This window comes from Manacus candei, unplaced genomic scaffold (genome assembly GCF_025592945.1).
Source record: "Manacus candei isolate 608988 ecotype Guabito, Panama unplaced genomic scaffold, ASM2559294v1 h1tg000047l, whole genome shotgun sequence".
NCBI lineage: Eukaryota > Metazoa > Chordata > Aves > Passeriformes > Pipridae > Manacus > Manacus candei.
In genome coordinates, this window is record NW_026138095.1 from 9021425 (window position 1) to 9040508 (window position 19084).

Below are 19084 nucleotides of genomic sequence, written 5' to 3' on the forward strand. Positions count from 1 at the left end.
ATCACACTGCACTGCATGGCCAAGGTAACACATTGAGTGGACAGGTCTGTCCTCTTTGACTGGGGACACACAGCATTTAAGCTCCTTTCTTCCTACAGTTCATCCCCTGTCATGTGATGGCAATGACTGAGGGATGGCTTTGGAATGGCACTGGAACATCAAGCAGGAAATTCAGTTCAATTTTTGCTTTGTGCATTGACTGACTGAGTGTCTCCTGTGTCTATTCAGTAATTTTAACTATGTGTATACAAATGTCTTCTATTTTTTTTCAGATGTGTGTGGTCTCAGGGTCACCACATTAATCAGGTTTATATATATATTTGTCATTTTGTCTTCCCATCCATATTCTTAAGAAAAGAAAAACACATCCAGTCATAAAATGAATGTTCTGTGGCTCTTTATAAGAAACAGCCATCTGACATCAGCCCTACAGCCTTTATCTAACAGAAAGTTATTGCACACTAGAAAATGCTATAAAAATAAGGTATTTAGAGTCTCAGACAAATCTGTCCTGAGAAATGTCTGCCACTGCCAAATATAAGCAACCTCCCCATTTTCAATGGACTGTAAATTGGACAGTCATGTGCAACAGTTTCCACTTGCCTGTTCACCCCACTCCTCACCCCCATTTTTGGCAGTCAAGTTTCCCAAAGGGAGTCACAGCACAACTGCTCACAGGGCCGACCAGACTGATCAACATCCCACAGGGACCTGTCCAGCATCCACTTTGGAACTGGGAAATGTGTATGAACGAGCCTGGACAAGGCAGTTTAGCATCACATCATCCAAATAAAGAGTTACTCTGCTCACCCTGAGTGCTGGCTACTACAGACCAGACCCTGCTGTACAGTGTAACTCACCTACTGCTGCACTTAGTTACCAGCATGTTGCTCTCTGTACACACCATAAGCTCTAAATAAAGCAACATGGCATTTTAAAAGAAAAAACACATCATCTGGAATATTGAGGATTGCCCCAATTTATATCAATCATCAACCAGGACTTTTGTGGACAAAGTATCTGATGAGATATTTGCTACATTACATCAGAAGTGGCACAGGAAAGAGAAGAAGTGGGTTTGTGCATTTTTTACCCACTTACTAGCTTACCTTTTTCCTATTAGCTGGTGACAAACTTCTGTAGAGCTTCTTGCCTTGTTTGCCAGCATTCCAAATGGTGAATGATGTCCAGGAGCTCAGGACTCTGTCCTCAAGGAATCTGACTCGGTGGTTCCAGATGGTTCCCCTGGAGAGTTAGAAAAAGGGTGGATTTTGACCTGTGAAGCTTTTAGCATCATATATTATACAATAATATGATATATATTATTATTATACATAAAGCAAATACAATATTATCTATTATTACCCTATATGCATACACTCCCCTACATGTAAACCTGACCAAAGTGATTCACATAATACAAAAAAAAATCACACCAAAACATTATTTATTATTAGTGATTTAATTGTAAAAGTTCCAAAGTATTATTCTGCAGTGACACAAATGTGACTGTGCCTTTATTTCATAAGAAACTGCATTTCTAGGAACGAAGAGCAGCGGAAATTTTTTATATTTCTTTTTTTTGGATGAAGGGGTACGTCTCATAAAACTTCTTAAAACATGCTCCAGGGAAAAAAAAAGCAAGTTGGCAGATGCCTATGCCCAATTACACCTTCATGTCTTCATCTTTGGGATAAGTTCCACAAGATAATTTAAGCCAAGTGGTTGAGGTAAACAACTGTGACAGTAATACCAAATGATGAACCACATGGCTCTGGAACAGCCAACAGCTTTAAACACTGAGGGCCCACTGAGAGCTTCAGTAAGTTCAAGGCAGGTTCTCAAAGAGAAGACAATGTCAAGGAAAGCAGTTTGTTTTCCTCCTAACTGGCAAATTCACTTTGACAACTACAGCACTTCCCACGTGTGTGTGTGTGTGCTCCACCCTATAAAGTAACATTTAGGACTGCATCATTTACAGTGGATTAAAGGAAACTGCCTGCTCTTAAAAACATCTGCTTTCTGTCCAGGGTTCATTTAATATTCATAACTTATCTCAGACTTAACTAACAGTTTTCTTGATAGAATACCTTGATTTCCTCAATTTATGCCTTGACAAATGAATCTTCCTAACCTACATCTCCTGAACAAGGCACCTTGAGTTGAAACTTTCTTTCATAGGAAATTCTGATGAACACCTAATAGTGTCTCCTTTCTGAAGGTATTTCTTCAAATGGGTTTTTCCATTTGCTTATTCCCGTCATTCCATCACAGCCCCAAGCTATGGGTTTGAAAACCCTCCTAACACTCAGGCAAAGGGACTCTTGCTGGGATTGTTCCTTAGATCCAGCAATTCACTTCAGCAAAGCCAAATCCTGCTTTGCACTTCATCACTGACCCTGGTGTGGTAACTTGGAAAGGGCTTCATGCACAAATGAATGTACCCAAGCACAACAGCTACTCCACATAAAACCTCCCCCCTGTTTGGAGGATGACGATCGTGGACCAGCATTTCAACTAATGGAGGGAAAAAACTCTTGGATTTGATCACAAATCTCTTCTAATGCAACCACAAACTGCATTCCTGCTTGAACTGCTGCTGGCATCCTTTGACACTTGCCTTTTTCCATGTTCATTAGAGCACAATATATTCCCAGAAGGAAAGTTAAAGGAACCAAATATGAAGGTCAAGTGTTTTTCCAGGATCGCTTTACTAGAGATTTTAGAGCTTCTGCTCGCTTCTAAAAAGGAAGATTATTGCTTTGCACGTAAATGGAAAAGTTTTTAAAGTGATTTTCCTTTGAAATGTGACTTCAGAAGGATATCACTGTGTTACATTCCAGAGGAATTTCAGAACCTGTTCTGTTGGCTTGAGTGACACCGGCAAGTTTCTTTTCCACTTGAGTTTGCAACGTTAAGAAAGCAAAATTAAAAACCAGGCAACCTCACAAGGCATAAATAGAATTATCAACTAATTTCTAGTTGCAGTGCAAACACTGCAATCCACCTCCAGGTGCACAGAAACTGTTTTTAATTGTCATGGAGATCCCAGCACAGCAGTATTGGCTCTTCCAGACAGTATTTGATGTCCAGGTGATGGGAGCCTCTATGCCACAAAAGTCCCTATGCAGGTAAAACTCAAATCTCATTGTTAACAGAACATTTCAGACTGAAGCAGATTTACTGGTCCCATCTTACCTATGAATGTTATTTTGAGAAGTGTAAGTGGTGAAAGTATGTAAGGGAACTGCACTCAGAAATAAAAGGACATAAAAGTTATCAAACTCCAAATTAACTGGAGCGTTGTTCAGACATAAGAACACTGTCACACATCTTCATTTAAGCACCAATAAACAGCCTTCTTAAGCACCTATTTTGGGTTGTGAAAATGAAACCAGTTGTGAGTTTTGCTTGCATCACTACGAGGCATTCTGCTGACAATGCTCACAACTTACAACTCACCCATTGTACCCTTCTCCATTGAAAAAATGAAGTTATATTGAACACTTTGCAGTCTAGAGTTAACCACTGAAATATTTTTAACAGTGCAAGCAGAGATAAATACAGGACTGAGGGGAGAATTTGTGACTGACTTCAGAGTGACACTCACAGACTTCACCTTTGTGCACAGCAGGTTTTCAGCATCTCACACGTTGAAGCAAGAGATGCTCAGGGGGTGTCAAGGGAGAGTTTCGGTTACCCCCGCTCAGGTTTCCAGTTCGCCTCATTTGCCACATTTTTTGATGTTTCCAGAAGAGATAACTGGGATTCCTGCCTGGAGGGATAAGGGAATGCCACTTTCCCACCCTTTCCGAGCCAGTGCAGGTGCAGCAGACAGGAGCTGCAGCAACGTGCAAAGGATGATTAAAGCAAATGCCTGAAACGATCCAGGAGTTGGACAAACCACTGCCGGGAGAGGATTCTCACAGCTATTTTCAGATTATGCATTATTACACATTCATAGCCACCAGCAACACCTAGGAGGTATTATTACTCCACATCACCCCAAATCAAGGCTGCTTTTCCTACCCAGCTCAAAAAGGACTGGAGAAAGCAATTTGCAGCAGCCTTTAGGAGCATTTCCAAGCCTGTACTCAGCTCACAAGAGTCTCCTCAGCCAGAAGGTGGGATAAAATTCTTCTCACTGTTCAAGTTTGCTCCCATATCCTAATACCCTATGTCCCTAATTCTTGAAATACATTATTTTCCCCATTTCTTTCATTTTCTTGTCACATCTTCACAAAAGAAACGTTAGAAGTATGCATTTTTCCACTTGGAAAGCCATTCTTGGGGCTTACATAATTTTCCTAAGCTCTCACTTGACATGGCCCCTCAATACTCATCAGTTATGTTGTCTGGAAGGAAGAAGAGGAGCCAAATTTCTGCAGGAGTGAAATGAGGGTATTCATGCAGAGGGTGAGAATGACTATGCCGTGTGTTCCTCAGCCCCAAATAGTTATTACCAGACCATCTACCCAAGTAATGCAACAATGGTGCTCTGTTAGAGTGTGTGGTGACCTCCTGACTGAACACAGGAGTCAAGAAACATCTGCTCTACTCCTATTTTGAAATGAAAGATAATGTGACAATAAAAGCAACATGATTTAATGTCTGAGCTCAGTCAAACCTCACCGTACTGTTTGAGAGCCTTTCCCCTCCTTCCCCCAGTGAGGCTACATAAGTGAATCAGCAGAGCAAGGACAGATGTACAACTACTTGAGAAATGCAGAAATACAAGCCCAATGTCCTAAACAGCACTGGAATTTTAGGCATTGATTGCCATCCCCAGTAACACTATAGATCCATAAATCTGCCCTTTTCTCTCTACACTGGCCCCCACACTGCTCAGGTGACACCAGGCAGGAAGAGGAGCTGCCCAAGTGAACAGCCCCTTCCAGTGGCTTTTTACTGATGGCAGGATAAGAGAGTTCTGGATTATGGGTGAATCTCACCTGATCGATAAACCAGAGGTGGAAGAACAGAGAACTTTTTAACCACAGTGAGAGCTGGAAGAACAGAATTCAAGGTCCTCACAGTCCACAGGAAATTCAGAAATAAATCCCGTTTGAACCTCGGCCATGCTGGTGAATAAACTGATATTTTTTTGTCGTTGTTGTTCTGTTGAACTTCATGTGAACTTATTAATTGCTGGACTATATCGTCCTACTGAGTTATTACATTTACACTGTTAATAGGTTCTATTAATGTCTGAGTTCATCCTCAGGTCACTGGTCATTAGTTGAGGCATGGTTTGCATTGTGGCCTATTTTTCATGAAAGGCTTATTAAGAAAGACAGAGACTATCAATGTTAATGGCATCTACTTTTCAAGAATCTAATGAGGTCATTAGTTTCCATGTTTAATTGAAGTGCCAAATGCAAGCATGGAAGATAAAAATGCAGTTGACCTCATCTTTATTTCAGCTGTACAGGAATATGTTACGCTATTCCTCTCTCCTGCCTATTTTTGGATGTGTATGTTTTTGCAGGAAATGAAGGAGGCATTCCTGTGCTCATCACTGATAGAGACCCAGAGCACCTCTGCAACAGCCAAATGTTTCAGGCCAAGTGCCTGTTCTCCTTTGCTCAGATGACACTGGAAACTTCCAGTGCTTGAAACCAGATGGTTTCAATAGATTATGTAATTTTGGTTATTTCTGCAGACCAATATTATACTTGTTCTGAGTACAGGGATATGAAATTACTGAGCCCTTGTAGATGCACTTCACCTTTTCTGCCTGAAACAGAGCCACCTGAATCTCAGACAGAAGGCATAAAACTTATTTTCTGCATATAATTAAATTTTTCTTGACTAAAAAAAATGTATATTGCTACAAGGATTAGCAAAGTTCCCCAACCACCTGTCTGTGAGCAACGGTGCCCAAAGACAAGTGCACTGTTTTATTGCTCACCTTGTTCCAAGCTGGCTTTCATCTCTCAGTGAGGTACATTGTTGTATATACAGTCCCTTTCTCTCCACTTCAGCAAGATAAAGATCTGTGAGTTTTACAGTGTTTTTATTATACATCAAACTCTCTTACTCCAGCACTTCTCACTCCAAAGCCAGCTCTGATATCACACCAGTGCAACGTGGCTCTGCAGCCCCAGCACACACAGCCCTGGGACACAAACTGCAACGTGAGGCAAAGCGATTCAGATCCAAGAGGTACAAGGTGTGGGATTTTGGGTTGTAAATTCCTGGCTAAAGATCCTCAAAACTTGCCTTGCTCATTCCCATCCAGCAGGTATCCATCCCGGACTGGAGATGAATGTCTATATTTCTGCACGCTCCTAATGAAATCTAAATATAGACACTGAACTTGGTGCAGATTCTGTCACGCACCCAGAGCACTTAATAACACAGACTGATGGCCCCAGGGTAAGGGAGAATGCAAATAAGGTTGTGTTTCCTGCTTCACAGATATTCTCAACTCCAGATATTCGTTCCAGAAGGATACTAATCATAGGAAATGACCTAAAAAACATGAGTGTTTGCAATTATACACGCTAAACAAAAAAAGAACCAAATGTCACTTGCCAAGTAGTTGTACATATATTTTAGGAAGTCTGAAAAAGCAAAGTCAGGCTTTTTTTTTCCCCTGCACGGTTCTGAAAGACACCCACATAAACTGAAATCAGTCCATCACAGGCTACAAGTGACTGTTGTCTTTGCTGAGAAGATGGAATCGTGCACCTTTGCATAAACAAGTCCTGGTAACCAGCTCTGCTGTTTAAGACTGAAATTAGGCATAAGTGTTAAAAAAAAAAAAAAAATCCAACTTTCCTACAAGCATAATTTTGATCTTAGACAAGATCTTAATCTGGTTGGTGAGTTACTATTTCCAAATCCAGGTCTGGGCTAAGTCAAAATTCGAAGATGACATGGGTCAATGGCAGAAAGACAAATACCACAGAAAACTGCTCAACATAACAACCCCCCCCCCAAAAAAGGCTTCTAGAAAAGCAGAACACGCAAATTAAATAAGGTGGGGTGACCACAAGGCGAGTTAGGCAAGACTCAATTTAAATTATAAACTTAAACCTTTGTGATGAGCTCGTTAATCTCTTTTTGCTCAACACGCACCTCAGTCTTCAGACACAGACACTTGCCAACCCTTCAACAACGTGGGCAGCAACGAGCCAGGGTGAAGAGCTGTTGCACAACCTCGTGTCTGGAAGCTCACACCAAGCATCACCACCACCAGGGCCAGCAGAAAGCCAAGGGGAAGAACAGCCTCCCCTGATTTCTCAGAACGAGACGCGAAATTTGGAACGTCCCCACCGCACATCTGAAACAGCTCCCAGCGTTTCCACATTCCCCCAGCGTGCTGTAATTCAGGGGGCTTGTGCCACACAACCTTGTAGATCTGGATAAGCAACAGTTTGCAGTAAATTCAAAACAAACCCGTTTCCAAGAAAAGGATGCTTTCCCACAGATACAAGCAAAAGGCTTCCAGGAGCTCCAGCATCCCACGATGCGTGGCTGAAAAGCTGGCCACTGAGTGCCAGAATGATCCCACACTGAAAGAGGGGAAAAAAATCCCCTCAAACACCAACAAAAAAAAAATAAGGCAAATAATTTACCTCATGCTTGTTTGTGAAATCCAAATAATATGTTCTATTTGCTTGGAATGACCTTTTCATAATTAAATTATTTTATAGGCGTATATATGTATTTATATAAAGATCTATAGTGACATGATCACTATATCACGTGCTATTTATGCTTAGCATGTTATAGTATTTACAGCAATACAAGAACATAGTGACAGACAATCAAAATGCACACAGGAATGTTTTAGTTTTACTACTCAGCTCTACAAAGCCACACATCTATGACTGAAAAGTGCGTTTATATCATCAATCAGTAAGAAAACAGGTTTACTTAATTACCACTGTGATCCTGGTGTGGGACTCCTGAAGAGCAGTAAAACTCATGTAATTTTCTATTAATGTCAGTGCACAAGAGAAAGGAACAACTTTGGCTCAGTTTGCAGCACGTTGAGGAATCAGCAACTGGCAATTCAACATCTCCTTTAGGGGCTGAGCAGCCCTGGAAAGGCAGCAGGGAACTGCTTACAAGAAAGCACCTGAGATAATTACCCTAAACATCCTCAGGGATTTTTCAAACCTCATCATTTGATTTAGATGGTTTAGACCCTTTAAAATAGGAAAATAATATATGTAAACGCAGCACATTATCAGATTAAAGGTTTGGGTTTGTTGGGGTTTTCTTTCAGAAGGAGGTTTTTGTTGGTACTACAAGTTTCTGTTTACTTTTTAAAAATTGAGACAGCGATTTTGAAACTAAGGTTTACCATTTTAAAAAAAATTATATATATATATATTTACATTTTTATATTATGTTTGACATGGTAAAAACTATGAGAATGAAACCCTCACATATTAAAAATCCCAATTAAAAACCCCAATAAAATTTCACCACTGGGGTATATTTTAAACACATTCTTGCCACCATGTTCAAAGTATTGAAGAAGTTATTGCTTCACTGCTTGCTTCACCCTTTGCTTCTGAACAGGGATTCATCAGATCAGGTACAGAACCACACAAGTGATTCTTTATTTCTGTGAGGGCAAGAAATTCTTTAAGTTTTTGATTTTAAATTTTGAATTTTTAAATTTTAACTGTAAAAGTGCTTTAGAGGAGCAGGGAGGTTACTCAGGCAGGTTCTGAGATCTCACGTGATGGGTTGCAGAGCCTGAAGGAAGAGTAACTGGACACTGGGAAAACAGCACTGCTGTAATGCAGCCCCCAAAATGCTCCCCTGTTCTTACAGTACCTACTGTGAAATTATTTCAGAAACAGCTGCAAGGAAAAAAACAATTTCTTAGAATATTTGCCAAATATTGAGGTGCCCCCAGCCCATTCCTGACTCACCAAGCCACAGACACCAGTGCAGCGACAGCCTGTGGGCAGCAGGATCTGCACCAAAAGATTCCCATTCATAATTTCAATTCCAGCATTACAGGATGTTACCCCAAAGCAATTTATAGCAAGAACAAACAGAAAACTGACCTTCCACCATCAAAACTACCAACATATTTATGTAACGCTTGCTTTTCAGCCTTTTTAAACAAACAAACAAACAAACAAACAAACGCGCACACACGACCGGGTAATTGTTTTGCTGTGCAGTGTCTGGAACACATTAAGCATCTTTGCTGCCTATCAACCACAATAAAGGCAATTTTTCATTTCTCCCAAACCCCACAACTTACTCCAGGACGGAATGAGTCGCAGCCTGCGGGTGGTACCGGTAGAGCAGGAGGCAGCGGTTCACTCGGAAGACCTCACCACCCTTCTGGATGTGCTCATAAAAAAACAGCAGATCTTCTGGGACCCCCTGGAACAGAAGCAGTTATTTCACACCAGTCAGCGACCAGCATTCAGTTACACCTGAAGACATTTTGGTTTTCTGCCAAATGAATTTGGTTTAACGTCATTTTTTATTCACAGACACAACTTCTGTATTACCCAGAGAGGTTGTGGTTGCCCCATCCCTGGAAGTGTCCAAGGCCAGATTGGATGGAGCTCAGAGCAACCTGGGCCAGTGGAAGATGTCCCTGACCATGGCAGGGGGTGGAACTGGATGATCTCTAAGGTCCCTTCCAACCCAAACCATTCTATGAGATTATTTGTGTACATCTCAATGAATTTATCTAATGTGTCGTGAAATAAATGTGGCTAAAGCTACTAAAAACCCAAGCAGTGCTAGTTAAAAACGAAGTGCAGCTGACTGCAAGGACAGAGGTGGAAGAATCATCTTCATCATCTCATTTTGACAGGGATATCAAGCTTGGTACAGGTTAATCCAAAATGAAAGAAACCCAGCACTGAACAGTTTGTGCAGCCTGAAGTGCCACATAACCAAACAGTTTATACTGAAAGGGATCAGTGACTTCAGAAGAGTGTTTTTATGTTGTGCTAGAATTCCCCTTCTTTCTTTGGTTGTCATACAAATACTGGTCTCTCCCTAGGAAAGGTGACTCAGGCCCCACAAGAACAGACCTCAATAAAAGCCTGAATAAAAGCAGCCTCAGAATGAGGCAACATCTGAAAACAGAACTGCTTGTTTTTTGAAACTTCCTTCCATGGTACATTCTTTCTAATGGGATTGTACACAATCCTGATGAAACACTGCAAGAAAAAAGCTCCTACAATTGTGGATCTAGCAGGTTCTAGGAAATATTAGAGATTTCACAATCATCTGCAACATTTCCCACCTAAAAATCAGAAAACCTTCATGCCAGAGTTAGTGCCAGAAGGGCAATCATATGGCTTGTGGTATTCAATTACATTTTGTGGCATATGAAAGCATAAACCCACCTTTAAAGTCTTATATAGAAGGTAAAAAAGTAGCATCTATTTATATTTTGCAATGCTGCAACTTCTTGAAACACATTTTTTCGCGTTTAAATACAGACACTTCTTCCCTCCAACCCAGTGTTTAAAAGGTCACATGGTTTTATCAGACTAAAAAACTCTGATATGTAAAACCAGGTGGGTCAAACAAAATATTTCAGTGTAGAAACAATAAAAAGCTGAAATATAACAACAAAAAGTTGAGAAGGAAAGGAAAGGAAGGAGACTGAAATACATTTCTTTCTGTAGACAATATCACACACATGAATAACCAGGGCATAAACCTCAAACTCAGCTTTAGGCATTCTTATTTCAATCCAGAAAAATAACAAGAGCCCAAGTTTAAAAAAAAAAAAAAATTGATTTTTCCCCCATTTTCTGAGTTTATTCCATAATTAAGAAAATGAGATTCTCTAATTAAAGTGCTGGACACAAAACCCCTCTGTGGTTTCTTCTGGCCCTCCAGTTACAAGAGCAACACAATTCAGGGAGTGTTTCTCATACCCACCAGGCTGAGCAGTCGAGGGGGTGTTAGAGAGGAAGAGAAATGAGACAAGAAAAAACTCTGAACCCTGAAAGACAACTCCAAAACACTCAGTTGAACATATGTATCTTGAGAGAAATCAGAATCAACTCCAGTTCTGGACTTTGCAGCTCCAGAGCTCTCTCTGGGATTGCTGTAAGACACCGAGTTGGGCCACACTCCCAGACTCTGAATGAAATGGGGTCTGCTCTGCTCACCAAGGGCAGCTCAGCTGGAGTTATTGTCTGTCTTTGCAGATGTTTGTCTGACTTCTGGTTTAAGAGCTGTGATGCAGAAGAAAACTTTTAGAGAACCTCATACAATTTTTGTGGACCTCCCCTGAAAGCCACAGAAGAAATGTGGGTGAAGCTGGAGTAGCTGACAGCAACCATAGTCATCAAAAACACAAGAAACACACAAAATTAATTTCTTTTTTATCTTGTAGGCCTTCCCATATTTTTCTTATTCTGGACTCCAATGGAAATACTGAGCCAGCAGCAAAGCTTAAACCTTTTTCTCTTTTCCAGTCACACACCAGACCGTGTCATCAGGGCACAAATTCTGCAGCACATATCAGTTTGCTGCAGGAGTCATATTTTGAGTCAGGTCTCTGATTACATCACACACATATCAGCAATTCCTTCTCTTTAGGATCAGCATTTACATTATCCAAGACAACCATTAATATGAATATTTAAGAAGAGTTACTGCAAAAGTAAAAGGATCCTTCAAAACGCTGCTTGGTTCCAAGTGTTCTTCTGCTTCCCTTTAACTGGCAGAAATACTCTGGAATGAAGTGCACTCAGCCCTAGGAAGGAGCAGGTGCCTTGTACTGCTCAGCAGTGGCCTCTCACATTACAAAGGAGCAGCACAGCCACGCATTTTTCAGGGCAGGAAAGATGTTGACTGTGTTATGGATCCTGCAGGGATGGGACTTCCTAAGGCTCTTGAGCGTGCAAGTTTGCTGCAACACAAGAGTTTCTTCCCAACTGAGATCTATTATTGGATCCAGACGGCACTTTAAGCACCAGGAATCTTTGTCAAACAACACAACTTCAAAAGGAAAAGCTGTTTGACCACTAAAGGGATATTTTAACGTATTTTTTGAAAATTAATATCCATAGCTTAAACTATCAGTTACCAACCCAGCATTTTAGCAATAGGCTACCACATCAATAGCCTTCAGCACCAATGGATACAATTAAATTGCACAGTTTACATGTTACTGGACTACATACAGAGTTTTCCACATCACAGGCAACATCCAACTCTAAATCCTCTGCTGCACTCAGGGATAAACTATTCCAGCTCCCAGTGAAAAGCACAGCCTGCCCCTCTCTGCTGTAACCAAAATGCACCAGCCATATGCAAAAGCATTGTTTACTTTATCACATTACTACTGAACAGGTGAAGGGTTTGTGTTTACCCAGGATTTTGGGCAGGCATCCCTTGCTGTGCTGATGGTTGGCTGTAGGGATGAGGGGACTGATCTTTTATACACCATGGGATGTCAAGCAGAACTTAATGAGTTAAACTAACTCCTTGTTCAGGGATCAAACTAAATTATCAATAATCCTTCCCTTGTCTTCTCATCACTCACTGTTGTCACTCCTGGCAGATCACTGTCCATCAAATAGTGCTCCAGCCACCTCAATATATGTATTTTCCAAGGAGGTTCGAGCTTCCAACCACTACAACAAGCAATTCTGGTTACAATTCTTGCAGCTTCACCATCAGTAATGGTGAGGAGCACCAGTAGGGATGAAGATCAGCAGTTTTTGGAGGACAATGCAAGAGTGACTCTCTGTGCAATGCTGTAACACTTGATAAGATCATGTTGTAGCCCTGGGGTGACCAACAGTAACTTCTGCAGCACTTCAGGCTGACAGGAGTCCTTTTTTTTTGGTGTCTTGGACAGAACTCACCATTTGGCTGTACAGGCATAAACACAATAAAAGAGCTGCCTTTTACTGCTAAACCCAATGTAGGAGAGTGATTCTGTGGCACAATCAATGTGTCCCACCTTCCTCATCCACCTCTTTTCCCTCTATCCATCTTCCTCTCAGTCTCCTTTGGCATGGTACCCTTCCCTGCCCACTTCCAGTGCAGATTCAGCCTGTGCAGAGCAGTCTGACCAGTGAAAATGGGAGATTTCAAGAATACACACATTTATAACAAACAGTGTGATGACAAACAAGACAAGAGAATTACATCTATTCACACAATAAAAAAACCCCTTCAGTTTTGGAAAAGTTCAGTCCTTCCTCTTGATCAGGGGCATCAAGGAAAACTGGACTATAACTTGGTACTCCTTTTGTAAACCAGTCAGCAACATCAGGGTAACTTGGATAGAATATACCAAATTGCTTTAATTCCTCAAAGGAGCTTAAAATTGGTAAATGGAAAGAATTAAATAGCTGTTAATAGCTTCTCTACAGGATTATCCAATATATTCTTAAGTTTTTCTTGCTGCAGATCTGTCACTCCATTTTTTGGCTCCCATCCAAATCATGCCTTTACATCATTTTGCCTTGATTATAGGACACAAAGCCTGTAACATTTACTTCATTGTTTGGAAATAACAGGTTAGAGGAAACTCCAAAAGGCTGCTTTCATCCAAATGCCTTGGCACAGAGAAATTCAGTTAAACAAAGATGATGGGGAAGTCAAATGGAAGGGAGCTGGTAAATTCTAAATGATATTTAATAACAGACCAGCAGAAAATGTAATTAGACACGGGGTATGGGGTGAATTTTCAAATAGCTTATAAAGTGTAATTAATCATTGGCTCCACCAATCTTCTTTCCTTTTTAGATCAAATATCTATTTCTGTTCAGCATTAACAAGCAGTGCCTGTGTTTTTTCCAGATTTTCCCCCAGAGCACCTTGATCGGTTTGACAGACTGACAGTATTTTAATTCATGTTCCAAAAAAACCAAATTCCTACTTAGCCTTTTACCTCTCAGGCATTATTGTAACCACTTGCCTTTCTGGAGGGCATGGCATTTGTGTGCTCTGGCAGAGAAAAATGGAAAACTGCATTAGTTGGTGCCTAACAGCCTCCAGAGCTACCTCAGAGCTTTACTGCACGGCTGCAGTCTCCTGTGCACCCAGGGATATTTTGACACCTCCTCAACTCCTGTTTTTTCTGACCTTTTATCACAAAAATAGATCAAAACTGAGCTCCAGACACTTTGTTTGGAGCCACAGTTTGTATTCAGAAAGGCCAGTGGCTTATAATACTCTATTCCATCTGGGGCTCATTATGAATAATTTCCCCCCTGTTTGCACTTCGAGATTAGTTCAGAACTTTAAGGCTGTCACTCCATTTTTAGTTCTCACACACTTAAAAAAGGAAGGTTAAATACAGAGGTGACAGGAATTTGGGACAAAGCTGTGGTAAAACTCTAGAGAAAGAAACAAGTTTGGCATATAAGATGTCAAAAGTAATAGTGCCTGGAGAAAGCCAAGACTGTACAATTTTCCACATTTCCACGGAATGGAGTCTGCAGGTTAACAATGCTCATTTGTACAGCTCTTATTGTACTCAGGATTTCTCACTGAAGTGCCCTGTTAAACATATGAAGCAATAATTTGCTTCCCTAATAACAGACACCTCGTCCACCACTGCACGTGACTTGTGAGTTCCCCACTCTAACAGATGATACAGCTTCAAAATCTGCTCTCCACATTATACCAGACACTTCTGGACACAGTTATTACTTTTCAATAATGGTGCTGGTTATTAGAAGACACCAAAAATTACAGGAGCAATCCCAGCCATGCAGGTAATGCCACACTAAATGTCAAGTGTGAGTTCTGAAGGGTTTACAGAAGGTCCTGCTACTTCTTGTAGTAAGCACTGCACTCTTTATCCAGACTTGCTGGATAACAGGAAGATTATTTCCTTTTTGTTTCCTAAAAAAGTCACAAACGTGGTTCACATGACTCTCCTCCTAGCAGGGGATGCTGTTTAAAATGTTACTTTATAGGCTTGTGGCCACTTCCATTGTATTATCTCAGTCTCAGCACACCACCAGAGCTGGCTAAAATTCTCTACTTCTCAGTGTTCCTGCTTTAATTATCATTTATCAGAGGTTGCACCTCTACCATTTTAGTTAATTAGTGCATAAAACAAACCTGTCAGGTTCTTAGAGATCATTTATGAAGATCTTATCTAGGATTCTGCTGGGACATTGTCACAGTGATTACCTAAAAGGAATACAGCAATTAATTCTAAAAAGATTCCCAACAACTGCAGACCCTGTCCAGAAAGAACTTTATTTCTAAAAAAACGTAATTTTTTTTTTAAAATCTGTTTCATTTAGAGCTCGGATGGCTGGAGATATAAGTACATATCTACCTGGAATAAAAAAGGATTGCACCACAGCTTATCTATTTGTATTTTATCAGTCCACCCATAAACACCACATCACAATTTCTTCCATGGAAGAATTACCCTCCGTTTGTTCTAAGCACTGAAATATGAAGAACAGGTGTTTGGATTTCATTTCAAATGAGAAATGCAGCTTTTTGGCACTGAAACAGTTTAGCAAACGGAGAAGGCCAAGACATGGAGATTTGTTGGCCTGTTGCTGTGTTTACTGGCAGCAAGAGGACACTTGCAGGTCTCACTGTTAAATACCAACTCAAAAATGGAGATGGGTGTGATCAGATTAATACAGAGTGTGGGTCAGGTCAGAACATCCACAGGGATGATTCTGAAGAGTCCTCAGTAGAGTTTGTAACAGCTCCACTGATAACACAGAGAAAAATCTTCCTTTGCCTCAAAGGAATTCTTTTCAAATGAAAATGAACGAGTTGGAGCAATGCTAAACACTTTGCAACACTAAACAGTGAAAGATTTAGGACTTGATGTTGTGTCCTCTAAACCCACAGAGGACAAAGGTTTGACTTCATTGCTCGTGTCCTTCGCTTTGTTCAGCCCCTTGTTCACAGGGTGTTTTCTGAAGCTCCTCTGTATCAGCCACAGCCCGGGCATGGACACGTTGGGCACTTCACAACAGGGACAAACAACACGTTTAACTTATCACTGGTAATTTTTAAAACTAGGAGGACACACCACACATTGTGGCTGCAAAATCATCGGGATTAAGACTGTCAGTGTATTATGGCTGAATAACCAGTGGCACAGTTCCTACACAATTACACAGGGAGGGCAAAATAGGAAAAAACCAACTCAAAAAAAAAAAAAAACAAAACAAAGGGAAACCCCCCCAAAACTAAAAGCAAAAAGCACAGAACAATAGTCTGTTTAACTTAACCTCTTGAACTTTATCATTAGGCTTGCTGCTCTATTGTTGCTCCTGCTTTAACTTGCTTGCTTTCTTTTTTGAGCTTACTAACAGTGCTCAAGAAGTCAAACATTCTTCAGAGAGTGTAAATACAATGATAAGAAATAATAATAAAACAGAAATAAAGAGCATGGGTCAGTGAATGTAGATTGTATCGGGAGCCAGGCAGCATTCCCAGCTCTTCCACTCACCCACCAAGTAATTAAGGGCAAATCTTTTCACTGCTCTAAACAATTCTGTTCTCTGTCTGCTGTCTTCTTAAATTATAATTTTTTTGGCAGCCCAAAGAATAATATTTGTATATCCTCATACACATACACATGTGTGTATGTCTGTGTGCATGTATATATACACACTATAAGGCACTGAAGGGCTTCATTTAGAGGTTATAAAAATAACAATAATCATAATGTGTTGTAGTTTAAATAATAAAATAGAAAATAGCCATGGTAGATTTTTTTAGTGTACTAATAATGAAGACTTCCCCCCAAAAAAAATTCAGAACCACCCATTCTAGCCCTAAAATCTCACCGAAAACACTGGAAGCAAAACCTCTCAGATTCAAACCACACAGAATGGATCCAAATGTATCTGAATTAGATCTATTTGCCAACATATTTCTGGTACTACCAATGGACACCCATGGATTTTATTCCATAAACATGCTGATGAGCTTAAAGCAACTGAACTGAACTTATGCAGGAAATTTCTGAAGAAAAAGAACACCCAATTGTCAGGGGACAAACTTCTCAGGTAACAGTCATTTAATTTGTAACCTCTCAGTCCTGATGCTGAGGAGAAGCTCCTTAACATCTTCCAAAGACAAGCACAGGAACTGGGATTGACAAGTGGATACGAGACAGGTGGATAAATGAGATTTAATGGTTGTAGTATTATGGCACATTGTGACCTCCCCTCCTCCCCTCTTTCTTCATCTCAGGGATATAAATCTTCCCCCTCAGAAGAATGTACTTCCATCTCTGTCATCCTGACTGCACCTTTCTTCCCTCCCAATCTCCTTCACCAACCTGCCTTACCTTGCAGAGACAGTTCATAACAAAACTATGGGCTCACCTTTTTTTAGCTTTCACATCTGCTGCATCTATTTCAGGAACTAAAGAGGAGCTTTTACGTCTGAATCCTTCAATTTTTCCAGGTATATTGACATATCTAACATGTGTTAGATTTAACTACAATCAATTCAATTACCAGAGTTATCCCCAAACAACTTCAGTTGGTTAATGACTGTTTTTAAAAAAACAGGTGTATGGTGTGACCCAGGTTTATTTAGACCTCAGTTTTCATCTATACCCCTTCTCCTAGTGTTCTTTAATAGCAGGTTTAGGGCTTCCTGAGGCTGTTAAACAAAGGGATGGTTCCTGGATATCATCCACATTACTCACCTTTCCCCCCTCATCAAATTTTCCCACGTGAAAAAACCACTCTCGAGAACAGAACCAGGTTGGCATGATCACAGTGGGTCCGTGGGAGGTGAACACCTAGGAAAGAGGAAAAAAAAAAACCCAGTCACTTAATAGAATGTCTGCTGGGGAACAAAGCAGAAAAAACCTAAATCTGGCAAATACTTGGCCTGTGCTTGACCTCCAGCAATTTCAAGCACTGAGAAATGCAGGTGTTTAAAATTCAGGGTTTAGTGTTGAAAGTGCAGCTTGAACCAGCATCTCTGAGGTGTCACAGCCCAGCAGGTGAGTCCAGCTCCTGCTTCACATTCCATAACTTCCTCTTCCATCATAAGTTGCAACACATGCAGAATACTTACAACTTTCCTTCAAATTTAGAGTTTTATACTGGAAATGGCACTTATATCAATAATAGCAATGTTGACACTTAAGTGAATGAATTGAGAATAATAATGAAAAGTTAAAGTTCTTAAACTGAACCCTCTAATTGTTGTGCACTGATTTTCCATTTTATATTCCTTATACATATATGAAGTAGGAACTTTCACTGATCTTTTATTTCTGCCAAAGACACTTAAATCCTAATCAAGCTTGGACAAGTAAAATACAATTTGTTTTAAAGGTTACCTGAGCACTATGGGTTTGCTATCCAGTGGTACCAATCTCAAAAGGCCATTGGAAAGGAAGAGCTTTAGGGACTGAAAAGGGAGTGATTATTAATTTCATCCTCTTGACTAGTGACAGCTGAGAACTCTACAAATGGGTCTTTGCAGCTTTAAACAAACTTCTTGTAAATACAACTGTGAAAGGAGCCAGAATCTGGATTACTGAAGGTAAACTGGTTCTTTCTTTTAGCACAAGATGAAGAACCCAGGCAAGGAAGAGACTGAACTTATCAAACACAATGTGCAAAGTGAAGGCAGGAGCCTGTGCCTTCACTTTGTAGTTTCCAGAAACTACAGAGCACACGCTGGTTTATGAAGGCAGAAGAAACCAACTTCACAATTACTGTCAATCAAACACTAATGGATAATGCAAGCTGATAATTTCATGGCATGTTTCAGTGGTAATATTAATATTCCTGTATGGCTGAAGTTCTTAAAGCTCAGAGCATGAGTGTACATTTTGTCATGTGCACCTGAGCACCTACATTATAGAGGTGTTCTTGATTTCAAACTGGGATGGAGCTCCTTCAACTCTTCTTATGTCTGGCAACTTCCACTTCCATTGAGAAACATGGGTACAAAACCCAAAACAGACACTTAGATCAATTTCTCCAAATTAATTAAATTAGAAATCTAATCAAAATTTAACAGGTGACCTACTCCCACTTTTTTTATGGCATGAACTATCTGCCCAAACCCAGACATCCACTTTAGGGGGAAACACAGGCATGGTAACTCTAGGAACACACAAAGGGATCTGAGGGTGACTCATCTTCAC

General features: G+C 40.4%; 1 protein-coding gene across 1 annotated transcript in view; it reads right to left on the reverse strand.

Annotated features, from left to right (window-relative positions):
* Window positions 1-19084, reverse strand: part of B3GNTL1 (UDP-GlcNAc:betaGal beta-1,3-N-acetylglucosaminyltransferase like 1) — a 112801-nt gene that overhangs the window by 14517 nt on the left and 79200 nt on the right. Inside the window, exons 7-9 of the mRNA XM_051797543.1 lie at window positions 17624-17719; window positions 9239-9363; window positions 1110-1245 (exon numbers count right to left, since the gene is read on the reverse strand). Coding sequence (XP_051653503.1) covers window positions 1110-1245; window positions 9239-9363; window positions 17624-17719 — 357 coding nt within the window. The remainder of the gene's footprint in view (window positions 1-1109; window positions 1246-9238; window positions 9364-17623; window positions 17720-19084) is intronic.